This window comes from Dreissena polymorpha, chromosome 4 (assembly GCF_020536995.1).
Source record: "Dreissena polymorpha isolate Duluth1 chromosome 4, UMN_Dpol_1.0, whole genome shotgun sequence".
NCBI lineage: Eukaryota > Metazoa > Mollusca > Bivalvia > Myida > Dreissenidae > Dreissena > Dreissena polymorpha.
The window spans coordinates 130,620,787-130,638,078 of record NC_068358.1 but is presented as its reverse complement, the minus strand read 5'-3'; the positions used below and the strand labels follow the sequence as shown (position 1 = coordinate 130,638,078).

At 33.5% G+C, this 17,292-nt stretch overlaps 1 protein-coding gene and 2 long non-coding RNA genes across 5 annotated transcripts; 2 read left to right on the top strand and 1 right to left on the bottom strand.

Annotated features, from left to right (window-relative positions):
- Positions 1–2,717: 2,717 nt before the first annotated feature.
- LOC127876464 (uncharacterized) lies at positions 2,718–7,414 on the top strand. Its single transcript, XM_052421770.1, has 4 exons — positions 2,718–3,066; positions 4,679–4,871; positions 6,588–6,760; positions 7,169–7,414. Exons 1-4 carry the CDS (start codon positions 2,818–2,820, stop codon positions 7,388–7,390), a joined length of 837 nt encoding a protein of 278 aa, XP_052277730.1. The 5' UTR covers positions 2,718–2,817; the 3' UTR covers positions 7,391–7,414.
- Positions 7,415–9,395: 1,981 nt separating this feature from the next.
- Positions 9,396–12,041, top strand: LOC127876489 (uncharacterized). The gene is made up of 4 exons (XR_008047883.1): positions 9,396–9,542; positions 10,051–10,155; positions 10,534–10,673; positions 11,403–12,041. It is a non-coding gene; the product is annotated as an uncharacterized LOC127876489 (long non-coding RNA).
- A 776-nt stretch (positions 12,042–12,817) lies between these two features.
- LOC127876490 (uncharacterized) lies at positions 12,818–14,598 on the bottom strand. 3 transcript variants are annotated; one of them, XR_008047886.1, is made up of 4 exons: positions 14,563–14,598; positions 13,954–14,067; positions 13,542–13,700; positions 12,818–13,388 (listed from the first exon to the last, which is right to left on the bottom strand). It is a non-coding gene; the product is annotated as an uncharacterized LOC127876490 (long non-coding RNA). The 3 variants fall into 3 exon arrangements; XR_008047887.1 differs by lacking the exon at positions 14,563–14,598 and adding an exon at positions 14,195–14,213; XR_008047884.1 differs by lacking the exon at positions 14,563–14,598 and having other exon boundaries at positions 13,954–14,154.
- Positions 14,599–17,292: the final 2,694 nt, after the last annotated feature.

Genomic DNA, 17,292 nt, shown 5'->3' with positions numbered 1-17,292 from the left:
GTATTTTGATTGCACCATTATTACAACTTGAAAATAACTGATACACAGTTTTGTACTTTATCATACAAACATTATTTTTTTTAATTAACACACCACTAAATATTCAATTTACATTTAGAGGGGCCTGAAAACAAGCCATTTTCAAGTCAGGTTTTTCTATTATTGTATTATATGTAAGAGAGTTAGATGGTCGACAGAAATATTCAATAATCATTAAATATCTATACCTATGAATATAAAATAGCATGTCAGCCAACCAATACAACACATTGCAATATTAATCAATAACATATAGTTATGCCTGTAATAATAAAATTACTACCAATGCACACCAATAAGCTAGTGAAATATTCAAATCACTCATCGGGAAACAGCATGTGGACTTTCATCGAAAGTCAACGCAAATAGCAAAGTATATAATTACTATTTAAAAGTGATATAAACTGTAACTATCAATGTTCAACCTTCAAAACCTGAATGCGTTCTGACAGAAACTCAATTTACTTTTTTCCAAATAAATAGAGTTCATCAAAAACAGAAGTGCAAATTCAACATGAGCTGCGTTTGTGAACAATGCCCCTTTATGTGCGTTGACGCCACACAACAGCTGTATCCAAATTGAAAACATGATGACGGAGTTATTAACCATAGATATTAAAAAAAGAGACGGGCCTTGGACAGACTCTGAAATCGTTTTGGAAAAAAAATCCGGAAGTTTTATTTGAAAGAAAAGTCCAATGCACGTAACTTCACAAAAAATCAATGGACCGGAACAAAACTCAAACTGCATCTGCAAGTCATGTAGGTAGACTCATATACCGAAAATCAGCCAAATATAAGAAAGCTTTGCGTAAACAACCCTCTAAAATTGTAATTATAGAGACAATGTCGAAGGCCGATGCCCATAACTTCGCCAAAAATCAATGGACCGGGCGAAACTCACACTTTGGCTGTTAGTCAGGTAAGTAGACTTACATACCAAAATGAGCTCAATATCTGAAAGCGTTGTGTAAAAAACAATTTAAAAAGTTATTATAGAGAAAATGTCGAAGAACAAGGCCCATGACTTCACCAAAAACAATATACCGGAACGAAACTAACACTTCATCTGTAAATCATGTAGTCACATACCAAAATTCAGCTCAATAGATCAATTCGTTGCATAAAAAAAAACGCAAAACGGAAAATGTCAAAGTCTAAGGCTCATAACTTCGCTAAAAATCAATGGACCGGAACAAAAATCACACTTAATCTGTAAGTCATGTAGATATATTCAAATACTTAACATCAGCTACATATCAGAAAGCTTTTAAAAACAACACCGGAAAACGGAACATTTCGAAGTTCAAGGCCCATAACTTCGCCAAAAATCGATGGATTGGAACGAAACTCAAATTTCATCTGTTAGTTATGTTTGAAGACTCACATACTAAAATCTTCTCAATGTATAAACGCGTTGCGTAAAACACCTGTGGAAAACGATGTTAATAGAAAAAACGTCTAATTACGAGACCCATTTCTTCGTAAAAACGATAGACCGAAAAGAAACTCACACTGTATCTATAGGACATGTAGGTAGAGTCATATACCAAAGATCAAAATCTGAGGTTTTCATGTAAAACTTGCGAAGTCCCCATAGCTACGCCAAAAATCTTTTCACTCAAAAGAAACACACTACATATGTAAGTCATGTATGTAGAGGCATATACCAAACATCAGCTACATATCTGAAAGCGTTTCGTAAATTAACCTCCTGAAAACTCAGAAATTCGTGGTTTAAGGCCCATAACTACGCTTTAAATCAATAGACCTGCGAAACCCACACTTCATCTGTTTCGCCGAAAACCGGAAAAAGGCTATTACAGAGAACATCTCCACGCCCAACGCCCATTAGTTCGCCAAACATCAATAGGCCTGTACGCAACTCAGATTTTATTTGTAGATCATGTAAGTAGATCCACATACCAAAAATCAGCTCTTTATATGAAAGAGTTGCGTAAAAAACCTTCGGAAAAAGGTTTGCCGGACGGTATGCTATATACCATCCTACCGGGGGCATGCGGCTTTTAATAGTATGACAAGTGAAAATCGGCATTCATATTTGAAAGCATGTAACTATCAAAGTTTCACGAATTCAAAACCTAGTCAAACGTTTAGTATGAACAAAAAAGATTTTAAAAATAATGTGAATGAATCGAACAATCATTAATAAAGAAAACCTTTTTAGTTTTTAATACTCGCAGACTTTTGTTCTTATTTAATCATTGCCTTACGTCACAAAATTGTCAAGGAACTTGGCCGTAGTGATTAATTGATTAATGGCATATAAAGGTCATTTTTATCTAGTGTACGTGTGTGTACATAATTTATTTTCTTGACACATTTTAATCTTTAAATATGACCAAATAACCTCACACAAACTATGTAAATAGTTGTGATAAGAAAACACACCAATATATGTCCGATGTGCAGAAGAGATTCTTCAATTTGTAGCATTATAGTTCCCCTAATACGACGCAATTATTGTGTGCAGTGTATTCTCGGAGTCACCTCGAGAACCTCGTGTGAAACGCCTAGAGTTTAGACAAAACGGATCCGTATTCGCGACACAAATTAAACACGAGGATACCAAATATGAAATGTGTTAGATGTTCGGCATAAAATATGTGCACACATACTGGCTAGTGTTCGCAAGGAATAGAGACATTTGCTCGTGTTTCGCGAGGAACATGGCCGTTTTTCTCTATAACTGATAGAGTTGTATGCCTGCGTCCATAGTTAAGTCGGGACAGTCTGTCATATAAATGCTACATCTATATGCGTTCACATACACTTTCAAATGCTATGAGAAAGATGTTTATTTTAGTATTGCTGGCGTTTTTCTTCGCGGACATAAACGCCTTAAAATATGACGTTTCTTGTGCTAATGACGGCGTTTATCTACGGTGGCCGGTAATCACAGACGCAGACATGAACGAAATGCCACATGTTTTCGCGATGACGAAAGACAAATTATGCAACGCAAACAAAATTGACGAGCTCGTCAGAGTTAAGAATTGCGGTTCAGTAAGTAGCAACCTTTGCCGTATTGTACAATAACTTTTCAACAAATAAGACATTGCATAACTGTTCATTTTGGTATTGTTTTTAACGTGACACACTTAATTTAAAGTTATTCAAACCACAGGGACTTGTAAGAAAAATACTCTACAAACTATAAAAGTTAACATGGGATACAACTGTAAAATTTCCTGCACAACACCCTTGTCTGAACAAAGGAAAAATATTAGCTTCCCATAGCAATAACTGCAAATTATAAACTGTATAACAACAACCAAGACATTTATCTTTCAGAATATAACTATATGTATAGCAGTAAACGTGTAAATAGTTTTGTTTGAAACGGAAGTTTCTTAGAAAACTGTTACATTTTCTAACTTGGACACAGGTGTGCACAACCACTTTCGCACATGGCACATTTTGTTCCATAATTTATTAATTACTGAGAATTTCAGCACTTTTTACCTTGTTTTGTTATCCATAGAAAATTTATGAATCAAAGTAGACAGTTTTCATGATGGCATGTTACTGCATGTGTGCAAAAACAACGTAAATACTTAATTGTTCACAGTGTCTACAATCATCAACAATGTGTATGTGCAGTTTGTAAGGTAATGTAACATTGAACGGGATGTACTGCAGTGGAGAATTACCAACAAAATCGCATGTTTTAAATACATGAAGTGTATTATCCAAAATGAAAGAAAATTATTGTTATTGTTAAATTGTAGCAGTTTTATACGAATCATACAAAATCATATTTAATTGTCATTATGTTCTTTTAAACTATAATTTAAAAAAAACTAGCCAATGAATATGTACCTTCAAAAGAGGTGAATTTCAATGGAATATGGAAATTACAACTAGAATTATTGGTTTTAAGGTTGAGCACACCTTTGTCCAAGTAAGCATTTTTTAGCTTTTTTGAAAGAAGGGTTTTTGTATTAAATGTAATAAAAGATCGTATTTTATTGCCAAATGCATTAGTTTCAGAAAGATCAATGTCTTGGCTGGTATACAGGTTATTTGGTGTAATTAATGTCTTTGGAAGCGAACATGTTGCTTTTGTTCAGACCATGGTGTTGTGCAGGAAATTTGACAGTTGTATCCCTTGTATAATTTTAGTGTATGTAGAGTATTTTTTAAAAGGTCCCTGTGATTCAAACAACCGTAGCGCATTATTGCACATCGCTGCTTAAACTGCTTCGTGAAGCTTGCACGCCACTAGCTGTACTTGTCTTTTCAATTCGTAGTGCCTTATCTGTATTTATTCACATTAATGATTGACATGGCTACGTCTTCATGTCATTGTCACTCATTTACTTTTAAAAATTAATAATTCACTAATTATGATATATTATGTACATGTATACAGATACATGTTCGAAGACTCAAAGAAATAGATATATAAACGTTTTCAAAATGTATTAAAGCATATAAATTAATATTATGATTATATAGAAGATTATAGAGACCTTCTACAGGTTTCTTAGCTTACAGTAGAAGGAGATCTATATCCGCAAAGATCATAACGCCAAAAAAAGATCCTACACAAGTAAGCTAAAAGTCCTTTTTATTTTAATTACCTTAAGATGTTTGTCTTGCATTAATTTTACAGATGAAACCCATTCGACTCTATGTTGCAAATGGTACAAACGCCTATGACGTGCTTGATGTCACTTGTACCGACTTGTATGACGTTAGCGTTCCTGGTCGTGTCAGACGCCTTGTCATCGGCGACACGGATAATGGCACAAGAATGGCTACCACTAGTGTCCTCATGGAGTCCAAGCTGGTTTTTTCCGATCTCGGTAAGGTGTATGCAGAGTAGAAACGAAATCACTTATTTATTGATACATTCACATTGTAAAATATATTGCACATTAAGTGATTCTATAAGATGTCAATAATTACGCATTTTTTCGTGATTTTTTTAAACACCTCAACCAGTTTTAGAGACGATGCATGTTTAACATGTATTCAAAGTGATTGGCATGTAATGTGTTCATTAATCATTTGAAGAGATCATGAAAGGTGGAATAGGAATGTCGTTTTGCCGTCTATCTGTGTGTTCACCTGTACGCTCTTTTAATGTGTGCATATGTTCTATTTTCATGCACATTTTAACTTTATTACATGATCTTTGTTAAGATGTTACGGTCAATAAGATAATTGGCAAGAAGCATGTGTCAGCTCGAATGCTCATACGATGACATGGATTTTCACAATCAACCAATGTCAAGATCACACCTTAACTTTGCGCCTAACTCAACATTTGCACAACTTTACAAACTTTACAAACGCCTTTCTTGTTGGGTATTTTGCTCATTTTAAGCAAATAGTGCTCACGGAGGGTGGGTTCTATATAACGTGTCACTGGTACGTGCGTAAGTTGTGTGCATGAGGCGCTTGTATAATCTTTTCACTGTCAGGTGTTTGATATTTGGTGTGTAGCATTATATGGCGGTCCTCTACGAAATTTCAAATAATAAAGCTGGAGTCGAAATTGGCATCGTTTTGTTGTTTTATTGTTTTCAGTTCATGAATATAGTAAAAAAAACAGTAAACATTTATCTGAAACCGTATGACTGAGAGATTTTGCGGTTGAAATGTGTCATCATGTGGCGGTCCTTAACCATTTTTTGAAATCCTACGCCTAAGGTCGAACCTGGATACAATGACCATTCCCAAGGTTGACAAGATTTATGTAGACTTAATCAGTAAATTACTTTTTAAAATCTTCTGGAATTAGATCTAGATTTAGTGGTTCGATATCTGTTATTTGATCATATCATGCCTATGGAGTCCCTAGACAATCTTGATCAAACGTCTGGTATTTGGCATGTAAAGTCATATAGTTGTTTTATTTGTTCAAGTCATGCCCCAATGATAAAAGCTTGCATTTCCTAAGAGAAAAATGAGCACAGTAATTATCGTTAAAAAATCTCAGAAACCGCGCGGACCAGGGGTCCACTATTTGGTGTGTTCCATAGTATAACTTTCTTCCACTAACCTAACATTACCCTGTGATTCAAACTATTTATACCCCAGGGTTCACATTATTTATAAATTCTTAAATTGTAAATGGTTTTACAATTAGTATTCTCTGTAATCACAAGGGTAGGGGCTTTAATATTGAATGTGGTAACACAATCATGCCCCTTAAGTCAGAACTGGCTCCTCTCTACAGGGTATTTGTGTTCGTTCATGTTTATCGATAAGACGTTTATTGTCCTAATACGGTCTCAAAGCATATCAAGGCGCTACGATCAGACTTAGATATAAAAAAAACAAGTATTACAAAAATATCATAAAATCTGAATACCATATTTTCTACATGACTCATATGCGCGATCTAAAGCCCTTTGGTCCTCTTGTTTCTGGCATTTCTTCAACAAGATATGGTAGTTTTGACCTAATAGTGTATGTCTTAACACCAGTTCACATCGTTTATCAATACCATCTCACGATGATGTGCACTGGCGTATATGTTCAACATAGTTGAATATCGTCGACTCCTTTTTCAGCGGAAATTCAACCGGTTCAATGCAGTCCTGAAAACAGTGGTATACTGTACATTGGCAACCCAGACCCTTTCCGTTTCCGCTCTTGCCTGGCGTACGACTCCGTGTCAAATGCCATGTGCAAGACGAAAATGATCGACGGATACCAAATCGTTGCCATATACGATTGCAGCTTGGTATGCGATATTTGATCTAGTATATTGATGACATTTAAAGATGATAATTGTTAAAGGTTTATAATTATGTTGTCACTATTTCAATCGGCTAGCAAATGTGTAAGATATAAATAAAAACTAGTTTGATATCTAACTAATTAACTTCTTTTGTATTCAATTACCTCAAATACAATATGCGTTTATTATTTTCTATAACTTATAAGGTCTTCCTTGTCTTAACAACAAAGTTGTTAAAGTCTACGACTGAAATTTTTGGCAAACAAAAAACTCAGTACGTAAGTAATTGACATTTGGATGAGAATACAAATGAAGATAGAAGATAGCTATCTATCTATCTGTTTTGTATCCATTCAAATGCGTGTGTTACAATTAATATATTTTTACACCGTTCGCCTCTTACAACTACAGGCTCAGACCGTCATAATTTCGTTCTCGACTGCCAACGTCCACAATGGAATAATCGGTGGCTCCCCAGGCACGTTCCGGACGTACAAGATCAGTTGCTATGACGACACTGCCATTAAGGAACCTACGGACTTTACTCTGATCATTAAAAGCCATGGCGACAAATTGCATCACAGCATTCTATTCGGACTCTTGCTACCGTTTGTAACACTACTGATAAATTAAATTTGCACGTATGCTCAAAACACGCTTGACACGTTTGTTTTTCAATTCATTCCTTAATTTCTGAAAACTCTTAACCCACGTATCATGTTTTGCGTATATTTCTTTTGCTATTGTAACCATTCGACCAATTATTAAATACCACACGTTTGCGATTTTAAAGATTGTAAAGAAAATTTAGTCTAGTTGTAACATAGAAACAATCAATGGGGATGTGTTGTATCATTTAGCAACTATTAAAATCTTGATTTGCTCCGTACAATACGAATACATGTATAATGACAATAATTTATTGTTGCTAACGTGTTTACAAAAATTTGCTTTAAGTGTGTAATTGATTCGCTTTTCTGATTGAATTTGAAATAAAAATTGTTCTGCAGTAATCTCGTGTTGCTTTTCAATTTTAAACTCAACTTTTCAATACTTTACGAACACTTTATGGTCTTTGATTATACCTTCTCTTACAATATGTGTGCAACAATTTACATATAAGTGTAATGTCATATTGTGAGGCCAGATACGTAGATCCATAACCAGGACGTTCAATTTAAACATTATTAAGTCTGTTTTGTATTTAAAATGTCTTCTTCAGACAAATGTATATAATGTCAGGTTCTTAATCAAAAGTCACTGCCTTTGAACTCCGAATGTGACAAGCCTTCAGCTGGCTTATGCCCAATTTTGTATTAATACAAATGCTCTTAACGTAGACAGTTAAGTTATGTAAAATAAAAAACTATTGAATTTTAGGTTCGGAGTCGTAGCACCTTAATACAAAATGAAAATATGTGCTCAATTTGTTTCTTAGGTAATTCAAAAAGCATTGATGTAACAGTGATGCAACTTTACAAATATATTCACCTGCATGTGAACGTGCCTACGCCCGTAGTTTGTTTCAGATCTTCACAATAAAAGTGCCGTAGCCCGACAAAAGGGGAATATGGGGGACGTCCAAGTCTTACATGTGTATATGGAAATTTAAAGTAGAACGCGTTAACCGGAAACAAGTCCATATATTTGTTTCTACTACAGATGCTTACATTTAAAATCAATTATTTTTCATGTTTTTCTTAACGGCCATAACAAACGATCAGTGACCAAGGGTCGTATATCAGACGTGCAATTTAACCGAATAATTTCCATTGTGTACTTTGTATCTTCTTTGATGAATTTTTAGATAAATCAAGATGCATGGAGACCCTGCATGTTGTGCCAGTTGGGTCAAATTCAAAAACACTGGTGCAAGATAAAACAAATCGATAACCTGATGATATATTGTGTATATGTTGCTTACATGCTTATCTAACGTGGACATCTATTTGGACATGTTGCTTATTGCAATAAACGTTCCTCTGGGACAAGTGGTGTCAAGGTCGATGTAATTAAAACAAGACCAATATTTGCACTCCATTTACTCTTTGGCTCTATTGCACTGATATTGTATTCAGCAACCATACACTGAGCCATACCATGTGATTACATGTGGAGCCAGTCTGGCAATTTATATGGTCATTAGGACTAAAATTAGGAAAGTAGTTTCTGTCAATTTAATATATCGTTTTCCGGTCGGTCCGTCAGGATTATATGTTATGTTTGCGGAGCAAATTACCTTCATATTTCAAGCGATTAAATCACAAGTTTTAATATGTCCTTAACATAAGTGTTGATGTGCAGGAAACCTTTTTCATGCAAAATGACAACACTTCCTTTGGCTGCGTGCCCTTGAAGTAGGTCATTGTACACAAGACATGATCTGAAAAAAGTTTCTTGGTCAAACTAAGTCTTAATTTCTTTAACTATTGAGTTGAAACTTGAAGTACGCCATCACAGTGAATTGTATATGTGCAAGTCACCTTCTTCACGCGAGCGGGTTGTCCACATGTTGCTGCGTTATGTTCGCTTTTAATAAGCCACGGACACGGGTGTTATACCTGTGACGAAGCATGCGGGGGAATGTTAAGCCCTTTTGCAAAAAGCTCTGGCTGCCCAATAAAATAACATTTAAGCTATACACCCTTTCAGTTATTCGCTTTTACTAGTGTTAGAGTTGTGTCCCTTAGCCGGATGTGACGTCAACGGGGGATAGAAATTCGCCAGAGAAAATAAAATTTTACTGTGTCGCTGAAGAAATCAACGTCTTTAGCACAATATATGCGTAAGTTGCACACATGTTTTATTTTTATTATTTTATTGACGCATATTAAAGCTATCGCTTGTTGTATATTTACTTTTAAGTACGATGAAGTGAGAAAAAATGCATTAAACATTCCGTTTTGTCAAGACACATTTCATGTTCGTACATATACCATTACACCTGGATTGGAACCTAAAAGTAAATATTGTATAAAATGCCAAATTTTGAAAGCAAAGCGTATTACGAGTTATTTTCAGAAAGTTTATATTTGTAATCATGATTTTATCATAGGAATTATATGATTTCGGGGCTTTTTTTATTCTTAAATAGAACTAGAAAGTAGAAGAATGTGAATGAAAACCAATCAGGAGAACGGGTCATTTAACTTTCATGTTTTTTACACCAAAATCTCTATTTATAAACTTTCAAAACCGAAACTATCCTTTGTTTCTTTGAGTGTTTGACTGAAGTGTTGAAATAATATAAAAATCAGCTGCAAAAAAAGCATTATATGTGGGTTTTTTTTCAGGAATCATCCCAAATGCTATGTTCAGAAACAGTGAAGTACCATGGCTGAACCAGATCCTGTAACAGAAAAGAAAGTACAACAGTACACGACTGTGATTGTCATAAGGTTTGTTTTTTTGTTTAAAATGTGAATTCACTATAATAAATACTCCTAAGTTTATTATTAATATAATTATGCAAATACATACACATTGGTGGCATGAATATATCCGGACATAGTCATGTACCATAAATACACTCTAATAAATATTGACTCGGTACAGAGACCCAACATGAAAGCATACAAGTTCAGCTGTCAGGTTTTAAGCATTATTGCCACTTTAAAAAAAAACATGTAACTTACACTACATTCAGTATCGATCATATTTATTTCAAACCATTTTCTAAAAAAAATAATATGATGAATTTTGTATGTTGTATAAGTAACATGATTTTTTTCTAAAGAAGCAATAATGCTTAACACCTGCCTTTTTATTTTTTGTAGCTGTATGCCAAGGATGTCCCTGGCGCTGTTTTACCGCAACTTCAACCAGAAAGATGCAAAGTTACAGAGTTGCGAATATGGTTGAAATGCCGGGGACAAGCTGTGAAATCGAATGAGACAAAAGCCGAACTTTGCTTGAGGTACTTATTTTATATCGCCTTTTCAGGCCTTTTCCTGGTGTATCTACGGGTCAGTTAAACGGACCCATTCCCTAACCTAAATTGTAATTTGAAAAAAATAATTCCCAATAAAAAAAGAAAGAAGAGGTTATGATTATTTTAACTCAATTATATGTAAATGACATCTAACAAAGTACATTACCATAAATAATATGATTTTTCATCTAATTTGAATGATTGTGAAGGGTTATTTTATATTAGTTTTTCCCAAATCAGTTGATTTTTGGCACGAAAAATTCACAATCCTGCAATTGCTTTTTTCCCAAAATGGCCAGGAAAAAGCCTGCTTTTTATATTAAAAACGCACATTCATGTTGTGAATATTTTTCTATGTTTCTGTCAACCAGTCTGTTAAAAATAAGTTTTATCTGTTTAGTCAGCCTGACTCGACCACACAGCATATAGTACTTTACAATGTATATAACATGCATAGTGGCACACAGCTTTCTGCTTCAATTAAAATCCCTGACATAATAAGTTACATTACTCTCTTAAGTCTGCATTAGAAATTGGTTGCCACTAGTTAAATTGTCTTTATACATTTTTTGGTCACAAAGAAGGTAGGGGTGGCGTTTATTAGGTGGAAAACAAGTATCTGAAACAGACTCTGGAGTAGTGCTTTTTTTGTAACACCTTAAATCTTAATGTTCTGTTACAAAGTTTAAATCTTTACTTTTATATATTTTCCAGGGTAAAGAAATTCAGTGACAACCAGGATAACATCCTAATTGTGGATCCTTATCCAGACCAGCCATTTGCAGCTAAGCAGAAGTCGTCCTGTATGAACTGTCAAGGACAATCAACAGTGTCAACAGCGGAAGAACATCTTAATTTGGAAGAATGCACATGGACCCAAAGCACCAGACCGATCTTCAAAGACTTTTCGTACATGAACATTCTGGAATGGACCAAAAGTTCTGGTAAAGGTTCAAAACTGGGTGTTGAAAAGCCTATTCAACGAGGCTATGTGTTTTTTCATGACGGTTATGTATTCGACACATGGACATCTGAACGTAACAGTTCAACAATTGTTAGATGCAAGTGTTTCCGCTCCATGAAAAACCGGTAATCAGAAATAAAGAGTATTGAAATAATCTAAATTATATTTGAAAGTATTCAATTTTGTGTTATTTTAGTGTCAGTATTTGTGAGATTCACCTCAAATCACATTTATTCATTCAATATAATCATAGGATCTCAGCTCATTTTGGTGCAATACCTGTATCTGAATGTTTGTAATTTTCAGATTGTGTTTCCTTAAATTAGTTTATGATTTCTAGCTTTCACATGTTGTCTTTCATCATGAATCTTACAATTAATGATACTTCATACTGTTTTGTGATGAACTATGCTACTCAAATGTGCTTATCTTGCATTATTTCTGTTGTAATAAAGCTTATATCATTGATTACAAAGTGTTTTTACTCAAAGGATTACGCAAATCTGTAGCAGAGTCTTAGTTGCTATGGTGTCTGCTAAGCAATCTGGAGCAACCAGTTTCGATCCCCATTGAGAATCAGTAATGGTTCTTCCCAGGAAACGAACTTAAGTACTGATTTGTCTCAATATGCATTGGACTTTCTTAGTTTTACCTAATATTTCCCAAAAAAAACTAAAATTTCTATTAACAAAATTATTTATTCAGTAGTCATACAATCAAAACAAATTAACAAACATGATTAAAAAGATGTATATACAATTTTTATGTAAAGGCCACACACCTTATTTGGCATAGTAAATTTAAGTATGAATGACATATTTTATCTATGCCAATTAGAATATATCTGGTGGTTACAAGGTAGAAATCCATCTTTTTTGCACTTTACAACTTAAAAATAATCGCGTTTGTCGAAATGGATGTGTACGTCTGGAAATCCTACTTTCGGTTTTAAAAGCAGTATTGTTTGAAAAAAAAAATAACTTGCTATTAAACTAGGCTATAGATTTAATTTTATTATGCCAACTAGAATATATCTGGTGGTAACAAGGTAGAAAGCCATCTTTTTTGCGCTTTAAAAAGTTAAAAATAATCGTGTTTAATATAGAAATCCTTCTTTCAGTTTTAAAAGCAGTTATTCCTGTTTGAAAAATAATAAATTACTTGCTAACTAGACTATAGATTTAATGAAAATTTTGCACACTTTCAAATTGCATCTATATGAACATGTACTTTATTTCAAGGTGTGTAGCTTTAAGTACTCTTTAAGCATTAATCTGTAACTAAATCAATGCTTATATCAAGATAATTATCAAAAACTTTATACAAAGCCAAAAAATGTACAAATATTACATGAACAGCCAATGGTTTTTCATTAGCCTACATGTAGTATGATGTACACGAACAACAAATGTTCATATAAATGGTATGTATGTTAAACACCAGGACATGGTATAATTGGGTCTTGGAAAAGAGTGAGCAATGAGCAAACTGTCCAAATTTGATTAATTATCCCAAACAGAGAAACCAGAATGACCTGATCAAATATGTGAAAACTTTTAATCTTGTTAATTGCACGTTCCACTTGAAATTCGCTTCAACAGATGTGGTTTGTCCTTCCAGCAGTCGAATAGTGTAGGGATGGCTCCTGGTTTTAGATACCTCCGCTTAGCAAATCCAGATTCATCAAGACAGTCACGTTCAAAATGGAGAAAACAGACAACCGTATTGTGACTTATCTGAAAGAAAAAAAAAGAATAAATAAATATGTGTGCTTTTTTTTAATCACATCAACACTATTTTTCTGACATGAAAATGTATAGTACTTTACATGTTTTATTTTTCTTTATACAAAATCATTTAAAGTTTTACTGAAACCACTAACAACTGACCTTAAAATGTCTGTCTTCATCTCTTCGTATTTTATTCAACCAAACAGCTTGAACTGGATCATCTTCAGCTGGAAATGCATGATAGCTGGGCTTTCCATGGCCTTCTAACAATCCTTAGCCAGTGGTGTGACATTTGGGCACACAGCAGATCCTGTTAGACTGAAATTTTATGAAGATCAACTAATAATATTTAAAAAAAATCAAGTGAACAACAACTTTACCAATTATTTTGGATCATTAAAATCAGTATAACAAAGTCCACAAACGTGGTTAACAAATAATAAGATGTGTTTTTATCCTATTGGTTAAGAATTTCATTTTATTTGTATTGATATTAATTATTATATGTCTATAAATGTTTTATTCCCAAATGTTATTTAAACAAATCAATTGACTAAACAATTTAATTTACCTTCAACTTCTTCTCGAGTGATACAGTAATGTCTTGAATCTGTTTTCCATCCGGTTTTGAGTCGAATACTGGTGTTGCTGTGTAAAACTGGACAGCATAGTCGTGGTCATTAATCTGTTGAACAAAATTCTGTTTCATAACATTCATGATAACTGATTCATTGTACTTTACACATTAATACACATTAGGCCGGGTATAGCTTAGTACAAGCTCTAATCAAACAAATAGCTTTTTAACAAACCATATGTTGCATTGGATGCCGTTGGCTTTCAATTTAAAAAAATGGTCAATTGGTACAAAAGCACGGTATGACTAAGACCAGTACGAGCGTCCTTTAGTTGCTTCAAAATATAAATGCCAACGAGTGTTCATACTTTGACGAATACGAAATGTCCTTAGATAAAACAAGTCAATATTTCCACCTATTTAATCTATATCAACATTTCTAAACAGGATTTATTTCAGTAAAAAATCCTTCGTTTGAACGTTTCGTCCTCGCGAAAACATATAACAGACAAAAACAATACCGCTGCTTTATCAGCATTATAAACCGAATATCAAAATTGCATAAGAAAATAATAAATTATTAATAATAAGGTCAGTACAAACCTTTTCGTTCATATTTTATGTCAATTTACACCGTTGAAAACACACATTGTCAAACAGACATCTCTTTGTTTGCTTACAGTCGATAATCGGGTATCCCCGGATGACGTCATTCAGGGGAGGTAATTATAATCAGTTAATAACTGAAAGGGTGTATATTAGTAGTAATAAAGAGCACTCACGGCCTATTCATATTATACTTATACCTTTTGCACTTGTGTTCTGTTCATTTGGTTTTCAGACAGGGGACATTTTTTGGTCGATTAATGGTATAACACTTCGTATTGCGAAGAAAGAAATTTGCAGAAAAGCGGTGGCTTATATTAAAAAAAGATAAAATTCCATCGATGGTCAGAATGAATTGGGTGATCAGTACATATTTCAACAACATAAAAATACTTGGAGATATTCAAAAAACGTCCTTTATTTTCGAAATAAAAGTTGAATATATCCATTAATGTTACAACATGTTACATTTTAGTTTTCTAAAGTATTTGTGAACATTCAAAATTTTAAAGAGTCGGATGCCTAATTTTCATCTCAATGACAATTGCACTTTTATTCCCGATTAGTCGACACTTTTAACCAGATATAACACACTCTTTTTAGTGAATCAAAAATACAGAATTTGCTGTGGAATACTGTTAAAGTTAGCAGGCAATGCAAACAAATGTATGTACTGAAGTAAATTCAAAACGAATTGCATAAACATTGTCTTATCCCTTTGGATTATGATTGTGATTTTGTATGAATGTGAAAGATACATGTGAAACTTATTCGATATGTCTGATGAGTACCGTCTATATGAATATACATTATCCCGTTTTCGAATAACCAAACCATCGACTCTTCTCAAAGTACACGAGCTTTATTTTTTTAACTAATGTCCCTTGTAACGAAACGATTGATCCAAAGCATGTACAACTATGTCCTTATAAATGTACTATGGTCATTTACTTATATATTAGATAGCATGTCATGAAACATGCTAAAACTGCTTCTTCAAGATAAATATCAGTAGCGATGCAGGTCTGAAATTCTTTTAACTCAAACAATAAAGTGATTGAGGGTCAGGTAAATCGTACTTTTCGCTTAAATTATCACGTTAAAGTAAGTGCTCCCTATAATCAGAGCTTAAGATAAAGGGATTTTTCAATTCTCTTATTAAGTTTTTGGTTATGCATTAGTATCGTCTTGATGATGCGATTCTAATGAGCACCAAAGACATTTCATGTAGGACAAACGAGCATTTGCCTCTTAAAGACCCCTTCGCCCCCGTTATTTGGAGCCCTGCTATAAGTAAAATTAAACACGATCGTGTTGATCCACGTTATCCGTTGTATTTTAATCTCTTTTAATCTAAAGTTACCACTAAAAATCAAGTTAATTATGTAAACAATTATTTCCGGTCGTCACTTCAAATATATTCTTGAGAAATAATCATTTAAATCCTATTAAAAAATTGCAATTATAATATAAATAGTATTTATTAGTTGAAATGTGATTTTTGAAAACGAGCAATGTAATAGGTTATATTTCAGATGTGTTTGTAATTGGTTTAAACATATTTTATTTCCAAAACAGTTACACAACTACAAAACATATATAGAAATACAACTGTTTTGAAAAAAGGGTAGGACCTAAAGTTCTAACAACATTATTGGTGATGTTTCCCTGATCTGTTATTTGCATTGCATATATTCGTGACGATAGCGTGATTTTGTAAAGCTGTAAGTTACATGGTCAAGATTACATTTGTATTAAGAAAGCAATATACAAGTGCGCAAGTAAAATACAAAAGAAAATCATGGTTTGTAAAGCATTGGAAATAAAACATACAGTACAACCTTGAGATAGTGAAGTCCTGTCCAGGAGAATATACATAACTATGCGCTACAACAACATTATGAAAAACGCTTTGTCGTCTTAATAAATATCTGAACATTTTTAAAAATGAAGCAGTTGGTGTCATTATCTAACATGTCATTACCAAAAAGCATTGTATTGCAATTTATTTGTTCAATTGCGTGTAGGGTTTCAAAAAGAGTAGTACGTTGTTCAGAAAAGCGTGGACAAATAAAAAAGAAATGATACACTTTAATCATATACTGTTTGTAATTAAGTTATGCATAGATTCCCAATGTGTCTCGCTTGACTATGCACATTGATTCGTACTTCAGAATGTTTGGTAAGAATAGCCATAATATACGTAAATGCATTTCATGTAGAAGGTAAAACTCTGTGATCAGAGTGCCCAGATTGTTAAAAGTCTATGTTTTCCGAAGTGTCCTTTATCGGGAATCAATACAACCAATTAAAGCACGCCGTATATTCGTTAATATTTCATTGAATACTATAAAATTATTAGAATTTGAAGCACAGTGTTTACTCTACATGCTGGAATATCAAACATTTTATTGCAATATTTCTAATTAGTTTTATGTTATTTAAATGTTTACTGTTCATCCAGTTCATGCTTTTTTCCGACCGAATTTTTTTTTATGTGAAATATCTACCATTCTTCCGTGAATATTTGTCTTCCCAATATAAAAACAAACACCATTTATAAACTCAATCATGTGCCTTGTCTAAAAAAGTAATCTTTAGGATATATCTTTAAAAAAAATGAGGAACTTACCTCTCGCGCGTGGCTTTTGTTGTTCTCTGTTATCGAAGTGCCATCTGTTATCAAAGTATCCGCATTACCAGCGTGTAAATAACGGATCTTAAAAG

Coding starts and splice junctions, on each gene's coding strand:
- LOC127876464 (XM_052421770.1), top strand. CDS start 2,818: ATGCGTTCACATACACTTTCAAATGCTATGAGAAAGATGTTTATTTTA. Junction 3,067..4,678: donor GAGTTAAGAATTGCGGTTCA/GTAAGTAGCAAC, acceptor TTAATTTTACAG/ATGAAACCCATTCGACTCTA. Junction 6,761..7,168: donor CCATATACGATTGCAGCTTG/GTATGCGATATT, acceptor TTACAACTACAG/GCTCAGACCGTCATAATTTC.